Here is an 18,278-nt window from a genome sequence, read left to right as displayed (position 1 = left end):
GTCCCTTGAGCGTAACTTAGAACATCACCCCCTGAGTGACAGGAGGCAACGCTAGAATCTATTAGAGACAAAAACTTTAAGATCATACACAAAGACTCATTTGACTAGTGCCTAAACGCTTTTTCCCACCGGTCTGGCCCGTCATATCCCGTTCCCGAGTCCCTTGAGCCAAAGTCAATTCCACCTAATCCGTCCAAGTTCCAGTGTTGGTATGGGCTTCCGGATGGTGCCCTCTATAACGTGAAGAGAAGAGAAGAAAACAAGCAACAAGAAAATAAACAGCAATCAGTAGACTAGCAAGAGCCAGTGTAAAGGGGAGAACGAAAGAGGGAACCGCCATCGCGTGCTAATTCCCAACCCGATAGTGACGACGCTGAACCCTCTGGGTTAAAAGCCAAAATCTTCTCTGGAGCACCCTAGTAGAGGCCATGGAGAAGCAAAAGGCTGAAAATGGCGGTTGAGTCGTAAGAAAAACGAAGGAGCGGTATCGTAGAGGATCGTAGTTGAAGGCCTTGGTTGTTGATCCAAACCTGACCCTATGCAGAAGTGTTGCGTTATAGAGCAAGCATATAAACGGGCCAAGTAAACAACCTTGGTGCCATGTCTCGACGGACAATAGCATATCAGGGTGATTCAAGCGTTTCTCGCAGGGGTCAAAACTAATCCACCAAGTCCTTGCTCGACTCGCCGCGGGCATCCTGAAGCAGCTCTGAATTCATCATTTGCCATCGACGGTCAATTTCCTCGCTTCATCCCAGTTAGCATTGTACTTCTCAAAACAGAAATAGGGGTGCACTCACGTTGTCTGCCGCAGCATCTTGACTCCCCTCTCCCGGCAAAAGAACAGGAACCGTCTCATTGTTCGATCCCGCTTGAAAGACGCCATTACGTCTCCACGAGGCCCTCTATCCCCATCCGTACTGGCGCTAACCTTCTTCATCACAATGTGAATGCGGAGCGCCTCAATGTTCCAGACCAGTTCCTCAATCTCGTCGAGGTTAACGTGGAAATCAATGTGATCTTTGAAGAGCCCCCAAGTAACGGGCTTAACGTCCTTCAGGACTTGATGCTGAAAGCAACCTGCTGACTGGAGCCAGGTCCAGTACTGAGTAACTGTAGTCGAGCTCGTGAAGAATCGGTTCTTGACTTGGTACAGTCGCCAGTCATCCCTGGTGATTTCCCCCCCGCTGCAAGAATCTGTGTCAGACCAAGCGTCGGAGTGAAACTCGTCATGAATCGGACCCGCAACAGGCGACAAGTATTTGGGCTTCTTGTTCAGATGAGTACTGAAAGGGGTTTCAGGACCCATAGGAATCTGGCTAGCCAAAGGGGACTGGTCGACAAAGGAAGCCTCGCGTGGCGTGCTAACAACAGAATGCATGCTCTTGCGCTTCTTCAGGGGCTTGGGCGTATTGCTGGGACTACCTTGGCTCTGACGTGCTTTCAACCCTGAGGGCCTTCCAATGTTCTTGAAACCATGCTTATATCGCAGTGCAGTCAGCTTCGGGTCATGGTAGAAGTCATGAACCGTTCGGGGGAGGTTAAAGCTGGGTCCTTCAGCCAGGATCAACTCATGGAGACGCTGGCGCATCCACTCAACAGGTTCGATGTCGAGTTTGAACTTTTCCAGTTCTGACATTGTTTCTGATAGACGGAACAGTGTGTCGTAGGAGGTGATGCCGCCCTTTCCTGATTGGGTGTATTTCTTGCTGAGTAGCTGGTATGGGCTGATGGGGCCTGTCTCATGGAACTCGAGGATCTTGATGCCACGGTTGACCTGTCTACCAATCTGGTACTTTGACGATCCACCCTTCTCTTGCTTGGGGCCGGCCTCGATTGCAGCCTGGTGCTTTTCGCGCCATCGAGCCAGTTGAGGCTCGATCAATGTTCTCACGTTAGGCCAGTTAGACTCCCAGTAGGGATGACTTTCGTCCACCTTGGCCAGAGGCACGCCTTCAACACACTCGGGATATGTGTAATATTCTCCGTTGTGTCTAAGAACCAGATTTTCGCGTGAAATCTCTTCCAAAGCTTCCTCGGAAGGAGGAGACTCGGTTGGTTGAGGCGAGGGCTCAATCGGCATGGATGCTGGTGTTGGTCGTTCCTTTTCGGCCGAGGGAGGTCGACTTCTCACGTTGGCCGGGGTGAACCCAGGGGTCACTCGATACTCTTGGGGTGTCGGCATCTGCTCTGGCTCGCGTGCCGGTTGAAAGCCGTCGTGGGCCCTGGTATCCTTCACGGGGGTATCAAACTCAGTAGTAGGCTGAAGAATGTCGGGGCGAACAGAGCGGGGGGCATGCGAAGGAAGGGCAGAACGAGGAGCCTCTGATCTAGGTTGGAGTTGGATGGGCGGTAAAGGCGTTACCACAGGATCTATCATGCGCTCGGGGGCAAGATCAGGTCTGGGTACCGGTGTAGGCTGGCTAGAGGGCACGGGTGAAGGCTCGTAGACTGGTCTGTAAACCGGCTCTACAACACGTTCCAATACTGGCACAGAGGCTGGTCCTGCAATTCTTTCGATAACTCGCTGAGGAGCTGGTTCGCGAGGATGTTCGGGTCCCTGCGGAGGAATTCGTTCAGGTATGCGTTCAGAAAGACGTTCGGGCAGTCGCTCAGGCAGTCGTTCAGGTAGTCGCTCGGGCAGTCGCTCGGATAGTCGTTCAGGGAGCCGCTCGGGTAGTCGCTCAGGGAGCCGCTCAGGAATTCGTTCGGGCAGTTGTTCAGGAGCTCGTTCAGGAACTCGGTGAGGTAGTCGGTCGGGAGATCGTTCGTAAGGTTGTTGAGATACTCGCTCAGGAGCCTGTTGAGGGACAGGCTGAGGCGATGGCCGGTGTGAAGGAAGTCTGGCACGTTCCTCGACTCTGTGAACTGGCTGGGGTTCAGGTTGAGGTGTAGGTTCAGGTCTTGCTTGAGCATCGACGCGCTGTGTCTGAGCCTCGGGTTCCGGTGAGACTCTCGCCTGCGCATCCTTGGACTCCTTTTGTTGACGCGCCCTCTCTCTGGAAGCTAGTATGTCAATCGTTTCTCCAGAAGCATCATGGCAGCCCTGGCGATTCCACTCGCAGTTACCGCATTTCTGGAACAGATCCCCTCCAACGATAATGCAATCATCAAATGCTCCTTGATTCTTGTCGCATGAATGGCATCGCTTGGTTTGGATCTCTCCAGTCGCTTGGATCATACAAGCCAACCACTTGACGCCCTTTGCCTCGGATCGCTCATAGATACTAGCGAGATGTGCGTCGTTGAAACGGCGGCCTCGACGAATCTTGACGGGTCGTAGGATCTCGAGTTCTTGGATTCCCTCGACCCACTGATTCCAGGGCTCAATCCGTTGCACTGGTCCAATGACATTGCCGTCAGCATCGACAACATCCACGATGGCATCGGGCGTGGGCGTATCACGGGCAGCGTTATTCTCGTGATGCTCAATGCCTTCCATGCTCTCTCCATCAGTGGGCTGAACGCTTGTCGCCTCCGTGAGACCGTCGGCGGTGTTTGGTCGAGTAGAGGCTCCATTCGTCATGGACAGGCCTGGCATATCCTCGGGAAGAAGAAACTGTTCCGCGCCAGGGTCCTCAGAATCCTCGGAACCCAGCTCCTCGCCTCTCTTCTCCTTGAAAAATCGACGCATCGTCCTCCATATCTCCTGCTGCCTTTCGGCCTGCGCTTGTCGTGATTTCCGGTGATCCTGCTCTATGCACTCCAGTCGAGCTGCCTTCTCCTCGCATTCTTCAGATACACGAGCCAGCTCGGCCTCGACCTTTGCCAGTTCTCGAGCCAGGCGGGTTTGCGACTCGGTCAGCTCGGTCCGTCGCCCCGTAAGCTCACTAAGCTTCATTCGCATTTCGGTTACCGATTGCTGATACTCCTGCTCGGTCTTGCTATTCTCTGCTTCTCGTTGGCGACGAATTTTAGCCCAGAAATTGCGCTCTGTCTCGTCCCAGACAGACTTGTGCTCCTCAAGAGGGAGCGCAGCCATGGCGGCAGCTTCCTCTGCTGAGGCCATATGGGGCCGGTGTGAATTAATAGTTATCCTCAATGTCTTGTGAGCAAGAGCGAGACTTTGCGTGAGTGAACTGTCGATGGTTCATCTAATTGAGTATTGATGGTGTTTGTCTAAGTGAAGAGTCGAGGTCAGATTCGGGATGCACGTGACCGAGTTTGTGTGGATGAGATGAAAGGGAGCCACCCAGCTACAGGTGGCCGAGGCGTCCCACTACCTACCTAGACCAGGGAAAAAAAAAAAAAGTTCGAGAGACCAGATCGAGTCGGAGGAATTGGAAGATCGCCGTGGCTCCAGTCCGATGGTCCGAGGGCCAAAATAGAGTCGTGGGGCGCGTGCTCAAAGCGGGCGGGAATTGGACGAACCGCCTAAAAAGGACAAGCTGAGGCGATGGGTTGGAAATTGGAAATGAGGAGCAGGATGGTGCGTAGGACGAAAAAGGGTGTCGATCCTCAAGTCAATCCGATTGACCCAGATTGACCGATGGTAGCCAAAGTTTGCGCAAGATGACAATCGCCTCCCACGAGCAGTGCAGTTCTGCAAGAGGAGAAAAAGGAAGGCAAGCGGCTTGAGTATCGTCACGCAAAACTCGATAGTCGTCACGACTGATTCTCTCTCTTTTCTTCTTCCTGACTGCTTCCCTGCGTCGTCAATGGCGTGTCTTGGAAAAAACCGGGCTCAACCCAACAGTCAGACCCTTTTTCGAAATCGCTTCCACCACCCCCGGTCGCGCAAATGAGCCCACACTCTGCGCCGTGGGCCACACCCCCTGGTTTGGAGCGCACCTTGTTTCCTGACTTGCTCGAGGGGCGCGGAAACAAAGGGAGCCTGGGGAGGGAAAAGAGATCAGGAAAAAAAGAGGTAAGCGGGTACGAGCGAACCAGAAGAAGGTGGTGAAACCAAGGACGCGATAGAGAGAGCGATCGCTGCGATGGTGGAAATTGATTGTGAAGAACGCGGACGCGTTGCGTGGAACGTTGCACGACCGTGGCGCGCAATTTGTTGCCTGGTGATAGGTAGTCAAGAAAAAGGCCTGGGCTGCTGGATAGGGATTGCGGCGCGGCGATAGGCCTTTTTGGTGGGCGAGATGACGGAATAAAAAAGGCGAGAAAATCGGGGTCGGAGTCGGGAAGGAGGGAGATAATTAAGGGAAAAGTAAGAAGGAAGAAGAAAAAATAGGCTTCAGACAGAAAGCCTATAGGCGGATAAGCTTGGCCGGATGCACCTTGAGAGAGAGTAAAGGAAAAAGTGTGTGGGAGGGATCCCGTCGAAGAGGAGATGCAGAAAGGGAAAGAAAAAAGGCGAAAAGGAAAAAGAGAGATAAGTTTAGTAAGGTTGTGGTTAGGAGGGAAGGCGTCAGTCAGTCAGGAAGGACTGGACTGCCAGTGCCAGTGCCAGCTGCTGCTGCTGCTAGGTACTAAACTTCTCGGCCAACCGAAACCATGGGTCAAATGAGAAGAGAGGATTTACGTGTGAATGCGGAATAGAAAAAGGCTACTAAGGCCAGGTATGGAAGCCAGGAAGCAAGGTACGTAACTGATACAATCGCGGTTAGTTGGCACTGTACTTTTCCTTGGCTCGACATATGGGATGGGCAATGTATCTTTTTTTTTCCTTCCCTTCCCTTTCTTACTCGCTCGCTCTCGGTTGTTTTTCACGGCTAGACGCCCCCCCATACCCTTGTTTTAGCTGGCCATTGAGAGAGCCTCGGGCTTTTTTGGCCTCGAAGGAAATGCCAAAACACTGTCGCATGGCATCTTTCGCCATCGATTTTAAGCACGCCAATCATGCATCAACCATGTGTGCAAAAGCATGCACCCTGGTCCTCATCTTGTTTCTTTTATCTTTGCCCAGGCTCGGTCTCTCCCTCTCCCTCACTCAGCCGCTGCTGCCTCTTCCCTCAACGGGCAAATCGTACAGTGTAGATATCGACGCATTAGGTACCCCCAGCTGCGAGCCATGGATACCCGGGGACCTCTTTACCAGCGGACGGGTACCGAGGCCAGCAACGCAGCAAGCGAAACGTAAAAAGCCGACAGGCCACCCCCCCTAGCTTGTCACCACCGTCCTCTTTGGAACTAGTGTATCATCACGTGCGAGGAGACTATAGGCAACCGATGCCGCAAAGGAGGAAGGAGAGTACCTCTCACCTAGGCGAGGCAATTTGGGGCAAAGCACCTTTGTGGCGCCCTGGATAGACGCGAGATTTGAGGGAGATGCAACGATACGGGGGAGAGAGTCCAAGTGTCACGTCCATCCACTCTGATCGGCTTCTCTCTTTGACCCAGCACTTGCATTTGCGTTCATGTGAACAGAGTATCAATTATTTAGCCTAGGTATGTACAAAGGAGCCAAAAAAATTGCAGATACGGGGCGGAGACAACGTACCTAGCGTGTGTGCACACACGCGAAACCGGATATATGGAGACATCCAATATGATTCAACTCTAGCTGGGGAGAAAGCTCACTCCAGAGTGAGTGCGTCGTATTTGGAAACACTCACGGTCCAATCAGTCACCCATTTCACCGTAAAGTTGAACTGAGGCCCCATCCCATCCATCCATCTCGTCCGCATCCACATCCAAAGAGAGCCGCCCCCGAGGAAACAAGCAGCCAACAATCCAATCCAATGCCAGCTGACCATGTTCCCACCCTTTTTTTTTCTCCTCTCCCGCTATACCACCAACCAACCTAGCCCAGTCCAGTACAGTACAGTACAGCACCGTACCAACAGATGGATCCCCACGCCTCCCCTGTCTTTGTGGCGTCCCAGCCTGGCGCGATAGTCTCGTCACGCCCTCGGTTCGCTCATTGAATTGATCTGGTACAGCAAAGTACACCTCACGCCTATGCATGCAGAGATCCTGCCAATATTACTCGGGTTCCTGTCCTGCATCCCCATGTGCGCCACGCGGAATAAGTCTGCTTGACGCTCACTGGCTGCGCAAATCCGCGGTTAGCATTCCGTCCTTTCTCATTCTTATCGCCGACGACAACCAACTATCGTTCGTATCCCCCCTACCTAGCTGAAATGTGTCGGAGACCGCCGCCGAGTGGGCACTCAACCCGTGACAAATGCCAGCCAACCCAGCTCGAGGTGCCTATCATTGGTAACGGATGACGCACCTTTCGCCAAGCTATTCGCTATTCGTGGCTATTCACTCGCGAACCCTTCCTTGGAAACACGAACCTTACTCGAGTCCGTCTCGTTTCTATTTGCTGCGAAACGACCTCTACTGCACGTCATATGCACTCGAGTCAGAACCATCTATCTGTCGCCCGTCCCACTCATCACTATAGTACTGTAGTATGGATCCATCAACGTCGTATTCCCATCAGGGATGGCATGGCTCATTTACACGATCCTTATTCCAGCCGCCACCAGAGCCACCTGAAGCATTGGTAATTACTGACACGGTCGTTATGTTATAGGTTATATAAACTATATGTATATACTGTATGCAAGAGTCACTAATCACTACTTGTCGCTAAGACCCTCATCTCATCCCATCATCCCGGCTGTTAATGCAGCCCACATATTATCATGCCTTGCTCGCTTGCCTCATCCCTTCTCCCTCTGCTTGCTGATCTCATCCACCCCAGTTTTCGTTTACCGCCGGTTGCCCGCCAAAGTCCGACCACCGTACCTTAGGTATGATCCATTGAAAACGCCACGCAATGTAAAAAGGAAGTCCAAAAAACAGTTTGTGCCCAGAACCCATTCCTCCGCGGTATCGGGGTCAGATGGATGCGCTTCAGGCGTCGAAAAAAATAATGCGTGAAAAAAGTCTCGTTACTGGCATCAAGGTCGCATCAAGGTCGAAGCGTTCAGTACTTAGCCGAGTATCGTGCTGCGCTTGGTGAATAAGGCAGATCATATGAGCTTGAGTGGCCGTAGGGATCCTCCGAGAAGACGGTTGCCCTGCGCTCCTCCTCGGGCAACAGCTCCTTGACCTCCCAGTTGTTCATCCTTGTGCCCACCGAGAATTCGAGATCCTCTTTGGTAATCGAATCCCAGTACTGTCCAATGTTAGCAGTGTTCTATAGTGAAAGCTTCCCTTTTGATTGAAACATACCTTGTAAACCATCATAACGCCCAACAAGTTGCAGACAGTTGCAAGGAACAGACCATCAATGTAGTGGCTAATAGCGACACAAATCTTGGCACTGAATGCATACAGGAGAACCTGTCCGGCCACAAAGAAGAAGATACCGAAGGCGATATCTCCGAGGGGCCAGCGATCCTGCAGCGTCCTCGTCACCAGCAGAATCTGCATGGCCACATACACGAAGAGCTGGATCGCGTTGAGGAGGTAGAGAACAACGAAAAGGCCGATAGTCTTGTTGGGCCCGAGTCCGGCCCAGCTCTTAAACGTTGCCAGCGAAACGAGGAAACTGATGGCAAAGGCAACCAGGGAGCAGACACGCAACATCCAGACTGACAGCGGCGTGCCGTCTTCGTACAGCTGGAAACCGACAAATCCGTTGATGAGTAGACAGGTGATGACAGCGCTGCTGAGTCCGTTCTGTACACTAACAAAGTACGGGTATGGGTCACTGCCAGGAGGGGCCACACCGGCGTCGACAATGAGGGACACAGCGGTCAGAAGCATGTACAGGTAGAAGAAGCTGAGAATCTCCTTGCGTCCGACAGCAGTAAACTTGCTTCGCACGTGAAGAATCATGATGACGGTCATGATTAGGGCGACGATGTGCATAACGGAGGCGGCGCCCTCAAAGATGATGGTGTTGGCGAGCTCGATATTGCGGGCATAGCATTCGGGCTCAATGCCCACACGGCCAGAGGCCTCGATGACAGGACCGACTTGTGCGCATAGTGGCAGAGGGGCAATCTCGCAGATGAACCTAAAGTCGCCGAAGGAGGACATGATGGGCGGATCAGGCTCGCAGGCCGGCGGTCGTCGGGAGAATCGTAGGGTATCGCCTATTAAAGGATAACGAGAGGATCGAGGGGCATATGCCGTCCAAAAACGAGCGACGCAACGAGAGTATGGCCCAACAGATCGTCGGCGTCTGTATCCCTCTCGAAGGGGCCGTCGTCGTCGAGGTTGTCGTCGAGTCGTCCAAATCCTCCGCAGAACCAATCGCCAAACCAGCCGTCAATTGTCACGGCGTCGAGGGCGAGATCAAGGGAAGTAGTAAAAGGGGCCTGGTTCGGGACTGGAATGCAATCGCGTCCCTTGACGGCGCAGAAGGGTATCGGTCTGTCGGTGGTTGGTCGTCCCAGGGCCAAATGTCTCGTCCTTGGCTTCGCGCCGCCCCTTTCTTTCCACCACAGCGGATAGGCTAAAAATGAGAGAGAGCCGGGTCTAAACAAGAGATGGTCGGAAAACGGAAGAATATTCGGAAGCGATACTGGGAAGATGGTCAAGAGCGAATGTGTAGCAGAGCTGTCGAGTGCCTCTGCTGACGCTGCCAGGCTTTGGCTGGGGAAGAGAATGGACGAGGCGCCGGGAGAGACTGAGGAGACGGGCAGGTTCTGGTTGCTGTGCCGTTGTTGTGGGCAGGCGCAAGTCAAAGTGGCACGGGTGGGGAACTAAGGCGCAGGGACGTGGCTGGTGAGATTAGTGATTGGCTGACTTCCTTGATTTCGGTGGTTGCCGTGGAAAGCGGAAAGAGCCATGTTCGCAGAAGGTACGTAGCTTCTTCCATCCTTGTGGTGATTGACGCTAAAGTGGATACGACGTTCGAGTCGTCCATTCATGACCCACTTTACCCGCGTTTGCCCATTGATGGATTGTTCACTCCAGCTGCGATTGTTCGCGAATGAAATGAGATGGGCTATCATCAAATTAAACTGGGCTATGAAGAAATAGAGGCGAAACTTTGGTTGTCTGAAGCCTGCAGCATTGATGCAACTTTAGGTCCCTGTAAAGGATATATGTATTTTCCTATGAACGCTCAGCAGCGTCATAACTACACGAGTAATCATATGCCAGATTGTACCACTCCCTTGGTGCGATGTACTTGGAGTTGTTCAACATTGAGCTGCGTTTTTTTTTTGTCCCTGTTGATTTTTCAAACGATACAGAAAACAATGATTTCGGACAGTTATGCCTCCGGCTAACAGTATGACTTTTCTATATTCTTATGCCTTTCCCTCCCATGGATACGGAGGCTGAAACTTGAACCCACAACAATCATGACATGAAGCAAGGCATTATACATTTTCCCAACAAATTACTAAAGTACAGCACACGTCGCATCACGAGCAAGATTTAACTCCAAAGCTTTGGGTAATCAACCGCTCTCGGCAGGGTCATCAATTGACTTTCCATGTCTCATCTATTCTAAGTCCCGTCATTGCTGACCATTCCATTGCGTCTATTGAAACGCCATGCCTCCGCAGGCGTTACAAGAGGAGATCCAACCATGATGGATATCTTGCGTGATCTGAGAGCTGCTACTCCAGACAACCAGACGCATCGCAAATGCACTTCCCCGAGTGCCATTCATTTCAGCCTCGAGTGGCTTTCACCAGGTCCATCACCCAAAAGCCACATAACGCCAAGAAAAATGCATCCGTGATCCTTAATGCCTCGATCCTTTCCCTATGAAGCCCCTGTTCCGGTGGCCTGCTGAGCCTTGCCAGGCCTGATTCCTTTCCTTCCTAAACGCCAGGGCCATGCATCCATAATTTCGGTTAAATACAACAAAAAAGTCTAGTGACGAAAAGCAAAACAGAAAGAGGATTGAGAGAATTTAATTCGACCCCGTCCCCGCACATCAAAGTCTGTCAAATCCTTAGAAAGAAGTTTGGAGTCGAGTAACTCCAGTTGACTCAAAGCCAGTCGAAGGGTAATCCCGCCATCCCTAAGACGGGTAGTGCCCTTGAGGAAGGCCGTGATGCGGAAGCGCCTGGTGCTGGGGCTGGCCGCGGTTGTAGACGAGGAACTCAGGCACGATACCAGTCCGAAGGTCGTTGCGCCGTCCCAGAGGTTGATAGTGCATCTGGTTCGGAGGAACCGGTACCGAGAGGTGATACTGCTCCAGTGAAGCCGAGGGGGGCGGGTACAAGAGTGTGTTTACGTGACGAACAGGCTTGTACGGACTAGGTCGCTGCTGCAGATAGACACTCGGCGAGTTCGAGATAGGTGTATGTGCGATTGGGGTGTGAACAGTCGAAGCCTGGCTGTACTGGTCGGGCACGGGTGAAGAGTTGAATGGGACAAGGCGTCCAGGGCTGGTGTGTCTCGCAGGAGTGCCAAAGTTGGCCGGAGCGTGAGAAGGAAAGCCACCTTGGGACAAGGTAACAGCCGTCGTAGTAGGCAGAGAGGGCTGCTGAACCATAGCCGCGGGTGCCGGCGGATAGACTGTCGACATGGCGCGCACACCGGTCTGCAGTGGAGGGAGAGAGACGTGAACCGAAGGAGTGGCTGCGACCTGCTGTGCCGCCTGAGGATATCCATTGACGCCGACGTTGCCACCAGTGAAGGGTGCCGACGTAGGCTGGGGCTGCTCGGTGATCACAGTGAGGTGAGGAACAGGCAGCCTGGACGGCTCCATGATGCCGTTGGATCTCGGGTTGACGACAGGAGCCATGACAGGAACCGGGACTCGCTGAGGGGCAGCAGCTCGCTTCGCAGGGTGGTCCATAACCTCGCCCTCGGGGCTGCGCTTTCGTGACACGGGAAACTGAAGGTTAGGCTTCGTAGCGAGCGGGGAGACGGCATTCGAATGGTAGGCGTTCCAATTTGCCGAGTGGCTCGAGCTGGGTGAAAAGTTGCTCGTCGTGACAGTCGGCGTGACAGGGAGGTTGACGGCGGGCTGCATCGCCGTCGGTGAGGGGATGGGCGAGTGATAGGCCTTGTTGGTTGGCGAAGGGATGAGAATTGGTGACGCTGGCAGTCGCGTAGCTCGCTCGTAGTACTCGTGGAAGCACGCCAGCTTGTCCAACCACTCCTTCCACTGGTCCTCGGTTGCCACCAAGTTGTATCGCATGTTGCTCAGGAACTCGACCTCCATAACATGGATTTCCTGCACTGCGAAGCATGACACCTCAGCCCAGGTCTTGTTCGTGTATGTGTTATCGTCCAAGACTATACCAGGTCAGTTTCCAAAATTCACGTCCAGAGTCGTAATGCACTTACACTTGTTCCCGAGCATGAGGGCAACTGTGAGCAACCGGTATTCGCTTCCTGCGCGCCCCTTGATCTGGGGCGTCGACATCTTGAGCCGGTAAATAAACAGCAGGGCTAGCAGGATGACATTTTGCGTCACTTGGGTCGTTGAAAGAACGTTGTAGACCCATTTGCGAAACTGGTCGTAGGGCTTGGCTAGAGTAGGCAGCCGGGAGATGATGGCATTGGGACCCCTCGCGCGAACAGTCTCGGCCTGCTTGAGCTCTTCAATTGACTCGAACCAGAACAAACATGTCATCTAACGCAGGTTAGCCCACGCACGTAAATCGAAGACAGAAACAAACCCACCTTAGCAGCGAAATCTGAGAGGTTGCCGCCTGCGGGGCTGATGCACTTGGGGATCTGCAGGCTGTGAGAGACCAGCGATTCAGATTCGTCCTTGCTCCGTGTCATGGTTGATGTAGAAGATGGTGACAAGGGTCGGAGTGTTTGTCGAGAAGAGCAAATCGACTGCGTTGCGGACGAGACGGAACCGTTTCGGGACTGAGAGGCGTGAGGGACGGGATGGAGTTCGTGCTGCGGATGAGTTGCCTGCTGCTGCTGATAGGAGTAGTGGCCATGATGGGTCTGGGGTTGCTGTTGTGGTTGTTGAGGTTGGGCGGAGGGATAGCGGTAGTATTGAGAGCCCCTAGTCTCGTTCATGGCGGCAGTTGCCCGGGCAGCTTGAGGTACTGCAGCAGGATAGTTGTGAATAGCATGGCTATCGTAAGAAGCCAGCTGAGGTTGGAAAACAGTGCTCATCTCGTCTGATGGGGGAGTCCTCAATCCGCTCCCGAGCAGCTTGACGTCGTTGGTCAGAGGAGGCAGCTTGATGCTCGTGGGAGGGAAGCCTGCTTTCCGACCGACGGAGCTGTGGATGGGAGAGAGAGGAAAATTGGACGAGTTAATCGAGATGCCAACCGACATGGGGAATTGAATGTCCCAGCGAGGAGGTGCAGCACAAGCAGAAGATCACAATCGCCAAGCGTTAGCCTGCGAGATGGAGTGAAGCTTCAAAGTTGCCTTCTCAGCTACACAATCCCAGTGCGGGCAAAGCTAGAGAGGTGACCGTTGCGGCGCAGAATAGCTGTTGGGCAAGGCGACAATCGAATGGGCCCCGCTGAGCTTGAATACGTACGTGCGGCGGTATCTCGAATCGAAGGGAACAGGTGGTGGTTGCGTTTGTCAAGAGCCAGATGCTGCGTTTGCTTAACAGGCCTGTAAGGAAACCAGGGCCATTATCGATCAAAACAAAACCGCCCAACACGTAGCAGACCAGCTGAAGGCGAAGGAAGTCGGTGCGAGGTCGGTTCTTTAAGGTCGAGAGAGCGGCAGTCGTGGTAATTCGAGGAGTGTCGTCGGATGTAGGAGGTGACCGGGACTGGAGTATCAATTGGTGTTGTTCGGAAGGAAGAGGAGATGTTGAACAACGACGGAGGATGTGAATGGGTAGACGAGTTAATTAAGGAAGGGAAACTAAACGGGAAGGAAAAAGAAAAGGGAAAGGGAAGGGGAGGTAGAAAAGAGAAGCAGTCAACAGAATGAGCTCAGTCAGTCCATGGCTGGTGGTTGCGTGTGTAGTTCAGTTCGTAGTGTCGTCGTTCTCTATAGGTACTAAACGTAGGTAGTGGAGGTCCGTAGTTTCTCGCAGACACCGTACACGCAGCAAGCAGTAGGGGTGTCCCACCGGTAGCCCCATCCACCCACCCATCCATTCATCCATGGATGAGAGGTGTATGTACCTGGTAGCGCCTGTCGATGGTCCTTCTGGAGACTGATGAAAAGCCCTGGCCTGGATTGGACTCCGTGGGTAGGTTGGCTCCATGAAGCCATGGGCTGCCGTTCCGTTGGCCGAGTGTCGCTTCCTCTCTCAGACATCGCACACGCACACCCGCCCGGCCGTGGGCCAGGTTGCGCCGTGTGCCCAGAGGTAAGGTAGGTAGGAAGGTACTCTAGGCAGGTACCGCCCAGCTATGTATCGCGATACCTGCAGCTTGCCTGGCCGTCCCATACAAAGACCCGGTACCACCAGCAGGTCAACGGGGGCTTTGCGAGGTCGCGGGCGTCTACTCAACCTGCTTAGACGTGCTAGACCAGGGCCGTCGTGGCGCCCTCCAGCTGACACCGCACCCAGCGACGACCCTGGTTTACGTGCTTTGCCCGCCCGTGCTAGCTGGGTGAGGTGAGGTGAGGTGAGGTGCCTTCCATTCCCTTCCTGTACGCCCTGCAAAGAACCTGGACCACACGCCCCCCCACCCGCCCGCCGCTCCATGCTGAACCCTCACCCTCTCCTCTCCTCCCCTCCACTCCTCCCCAATCTCCATCCAAGCCCGCTAAACAGCGGGGGTCTTTCGGGTGCTGGAACCTACCACTCATCCGCTGCATTTTCAGCCCCCCCGGCCCATGGAGCATTCGTTCACAAGTCGCCCCTGGGACGCCCTGGGAATTGCCCTGTACTGTGCCGAAAGAGAGCACGCAGGCAGGACTGGGCCGGTGCAGCTTAGGCACTGCACAGTGGGCGGGGCCCTTGCCAGTCTCCTTGTCCAAGGGATAGGTACGCTCTTTCCCAGGAGAGGAAAGAGGCGAGGAGGCGGAGGGCGGACTGCTTGTGAATGGCGGCTGAGATGGAAGGTGATGATGAATGCGCCCTGGGGCCCCCTACGAAGCAAAACCTTCACCTCGACCCCCTGGACTTTGGAGAATGGTACAGTGTAAGAAGAGGATCAATCATATTGGACTGCTATTATTAAGATTTCACTCAGGAAACATGGCTCCGTGTTGGCACGAAGCTTCTCGTTCAAACCGGCCGGATTGTCCCTTTCATTATTAGCCGTTACTCGTACAAGCTCACTTCTCAAGGAACTCAACTCAGTTTCTCTGGACAATTCTCGCTTGCTTGACCGACGGGTCCATGAGTGGTGTGCTGGGGAGGGTGACCTGCAATATACGTACCTGCCTGCTTACTGTACGCATTCCCGCGCAAGCGGTACGACCTTGGTTGCTCTCATGAGCCATCAACATGAGCCATGAGCCATGAGCCATGCCGTCGCTTGCTCCACTCTGATTCCTTGCTTGACCTCTTCAGGAACGTGGATGCGTGAGCGCCGGCCGCGCGTGAAAATCACCACCACCTGGCAGCCCAGGGCTCGGGCTCGGGCTCTCTGCACCCAGACCCAAGCGGAGGCCCGCAGTTCCGCTGCCGTAGGTCGCCGTCGCCGTCGTCCCTGACCCGTTGATGCTGGGCTTGGTTCGGTTTGCTTTGATTTGCTTTGGCTTTGTCTGGCTGTCTTGGGGCGGCCTGGGCCCTGTCGCTAATAGATTACGGCGGCCACAGTCATCCAGCTCAGCCTGGGGCTAGACAAGATTAGTTACGGTCTCAAGAGGAGCCATGACCAAGAGGCAACTTGTGAGGGTTCCAAGATGCTGTCATGGAGAAGACGGCTGTGTCCCCACAAGCCCATTCTCCATCCATTCCCCTCCAACTGGGATGAACACCCATTCGTTGGGAGACGCGCACATCAATCTGGCTGCCGCTCCTCGACCCAAGAATGGTCAAGTCAATTTCGGCCTCTTCGTCACCAGACAGACGGACGTGCACTGTGTTGGACTTTTTTTTTTTTTTTAACCTTGCCCGTGATTCATCATCCCCCTTGGTTCAAGGCTGATCCGAAGACTGAGACGAAAAGGATTCCGGATAATGGCCACGTCTTGGCCGCGGCTGGGATGCTGAGTGAGCCCGAGTCCCGAAAAAAGTTTTGTCGCCAAAATAGACGCCTCTCCTTGATTCCTGCCATAGGGTCAAGTCCATCCCACAGTGTTGGATTCAGTAGTCTCCCACAGCGGGACTAGGTGCCCCAAGGTAACCCGCCTTATCGTCCATTCAATCAAAGCCACCGCCTGGCCCCATCCGACAACCTGGCGCTGGACGTGGGCATCCCTGCGGCTGCATCTTCCCCTCGTACAGCGCCATATTCAGAGTCCAGGCCGTCATCACGCTCCTCCTACAGAGAGGCTAGAGAGACGATGATCCAGAGGGCCGGCCAGGGCAACCCGGGCCCAGCCAGTTGCAAGCGACAGGTCGGCGTCTCGCAGAGCTCCAGCTGTGTCAGCCAGCACAATCCATCCGCGCCAGGTCGTCGTCAAGCCTCAACTTGTAACACTTGCGAATCGACACATGGTCCTTGTCGTCTTGGAGAGCACCCTTACAAGCCCTTGTCACCTGTGTGCAAGCATGTCTGTCTATCTGCCTGTGTCAGTCGTTCTGGTGTGCGCGCCTGGTTTCGCCGAGACCTCTCGGTGTTGTGCCAGTGAAAGCCACCAAGGCAACTTTCCAGGGCTGGCGGGCGCTTCGATGGGGCAGACGTAAGAGAGGCTTGTTGCCCGTTAGAACACGGTCAGTGTACCCGTCACTGCATTCCGTCGCCCGTGACCCTGCTTGGCCGAAGCGAATGATGGATGCACCGAGACTGTCACCACCAAGACACAGACGACAGCTGGGCTGCGGTTTGAAAGAGCAATATTCGGCGTTTCCAATCTCGTGCAGCGGACTCAGGAAAGACATTTCACGCAGCCAGCCAGCCAGCTTTGCTCGGGCCCGCATCCTGTTTCCGTGGGTGTGCGTTTCTTTGTGTTTCTGTTCGAGATTTCTCAACTGGCTGCTGATGCCCGTCCTCCTGCCAAACTCTGCCCGAGCGCCCAGGCATGCACGTATCGCCTGTGCCGAAGGGATTTTTGATGTGTTTTCGCCCGCATTACGGAGCACATCTCTGGGTCAAAGACGCAATCCCACCCGTCAACGCCATGCCGGCGTTGGATTCAGGACGGAGGACACAGGTAGGGAGGCGTATCCTCGGAACATGGGGGCACCGGCTCGGGCTGGCCAAAGGTGAGTTTTGCAGGCGTATGTTCAGGCCACTTACTCGCAGTAAGAAACAGAAACTTTCCATGCACTCACTCCCCGCCAATGTCTCGAGGCTACAGTCCACCGCTAGGAAATGACTTGTCTCGTTTTGCTTTCTTTTCCTGGTGTCTTTTTCTTGACGACTCCAGATCGTATCTCGGGCGCCGGGAATGTCATGGCACATACCCGTACATAGTTACGGAGCATAGCATGGACGCTCGCTGTCGCTAGCACGCTCCGTCTCGCGTGGTCACCAGCGGTTGGCGAAATCGAATACGTCAAAGAGCCCCATCATGCTTCGTACAGAAGTTGGTTGCCCGTCCCGCTCATCCCGTGCCTGGTGGTCACCTCGTAAACCATGCCGCCGCAGCCTGCTTTTCTCGTATGTGGATTGTTTGGCGCAGGCATGGAGATCAAAGCTCGACGACATGCAACGCGACGAGGTGGATGCATTGATGACCACTCTTTGATAATCTTTGAACTGGGCGAATCAGTGCAGAACGGCGCACTGGATTTCCGAGCACCGTCAACCAGACAGCCAACCATATCAAGGCGCCAACGACAGGGAACCTTGGAGATTACCCTTGCCTGAGAGATTGCCCTTGACGGCAAGTTGGGGCCAAGAAGCAGCCTAGGCAAGGAAAGTGTCTCTTGTGCTCCCGAAGCTGATGAGCGGAAAGGCCATTTCCTCATCTTGAGCGGAGGGTCTGTTCTGCAGGGATGATGGACTTCGATCAGAGCTTCTTTGAAGGGGTGAACGAATGGATCGATCATGGGACGGCGCAGTGGATGTCAGATTTCCAAGTCAGAAGCAACGCGAGTGATAAAACTGTACCGAACAAGTGCCATCCATGGATCCTTGGTCCAGGCGGAAGCAAACGTATCCATATCCGTACCTACTTTACCCCGTTGCGATGAGTTTCGAGGGGAGGTGGCACCGTCCAGCCAAGCCCAGACCAACCCAGAGCAAGGAGCCGGGCGGTGATAATTACCGTCGATCCCTTGCCGCGATGGGGAAGGCTGAAGGAAACAGTGAAGCAGTCTAAAGGGGGAGGGGGATATGTGCTGTAGGTTCCGTAGTCGTGTGAAAACTGCAGGCTCAAGGTTGTCTTTGCTCGATGCTCGGGTTCTTACTGGCCTTGAAGGCAACGGCATGTTGGACCCTGGCAAGCTCCCATTGCTTGGAATTGTTCAGGGAAGCAGAAGTTGTGCCAGTCCGTTTCTACCTTCC

General features: G+C 54.1%; 4 protein-coding genes across 4 annotated transcripts; all 4 read right to left on the bottom strand.

The window, feature by feature from the left end:
• Positions 1-659: 659 nt before the first annotated feature.
• Positions 660-4,009, bottom strand: MRS44_008918 (uncharacterized protein; the record flags this gene model as incomplete). The annotated part of the gene is made up of 2 exons (XM_065621113.1): positions 660-747; positions 801-4,009. The coding sequence occupies 2 exons, from the start codon at positions 4,007-4,009 to the stop codon at positions 660-662; spliced, it is 3,297 nt and encodes a 1,098-aa protein (XP_065477185.1).
• Positions 4,010-7,834: 3,825 nt separating this feature from the next.
• Positions 7,835-8,895, bottom strand: MRS44_008917 (uncharacterized protein; the record flags this gene model as incomplete). The annotated part of the gene is made up of 2 exons (XM_046269737.2): positions 7,835-8,026; positions 8,083-8,895. The coding sequence occupies 2 exons, from the start codon at positions 8,893-8,895 to the stop codon at positions 7,835-7,837; spliced, it is 1,005 nt and encodes a 334-aa protein (XP_046132376.1).
• Positions 8,896-8,954: 59 nt separating this feature from the next.
• MRS44_008916 (uncharacterized protein) lies at positions 8,955-9,679 on the bottom strand (the record flags this gene model as incomplete). The annotated part of the gene is made up of 2 exons (XM_065621112.1): positions 8,955-9,513; positions 9,666-9,679. The coding sequence occupies 2 exons, from the start codon at positions 9,677-9,679 to the stop codon at positions 8,955-8,957; spliced, it is 573 nt and encodes a 190-aa protein (XP_065477184.1).
• Positions 9,680-10,840: 1,161 nt separating this feature from the next.
• Positions 10,841-13,074, bottom strand: MRS44_008915 (uncharacterized protein; the record flags this gene model as incomplete). Its single annotated transcript, XM_046278574.2, has 3 exons — positions 10,841-12,066; positions 12,118-12,406; positions 12,457-13,074. The coding sequence occupies 3 exons, from the start codon at positions 13,072-13,074 to the stop codon at positions 10,841-10,843; spliced, it is 2,133 nt and encodes a 710-aa protein (XP_046132375.2).
• Positions 13,075-18,278: the final 5,204 nt, after the last annotated feature.

This window comes from Fusarium solani (genome assembly GCF_023522795.1).
Source record: "Fusarium solani strain SB1 chromosome Unknown bctg00000005, whole genome shotgun sequence".
NCBI classification, from domain to species: domain Eukaryota; kingdom Fungi; phylum Ascomycota; class Sordariomycetes; order Hypocreales; family Nectriaceae; genus Fusarium; species Fusarium solani.
Note: the sequence above shows the minus strand (reverse complement) of the source record. Positions and strands in the feature narration are given on the sequence as shown.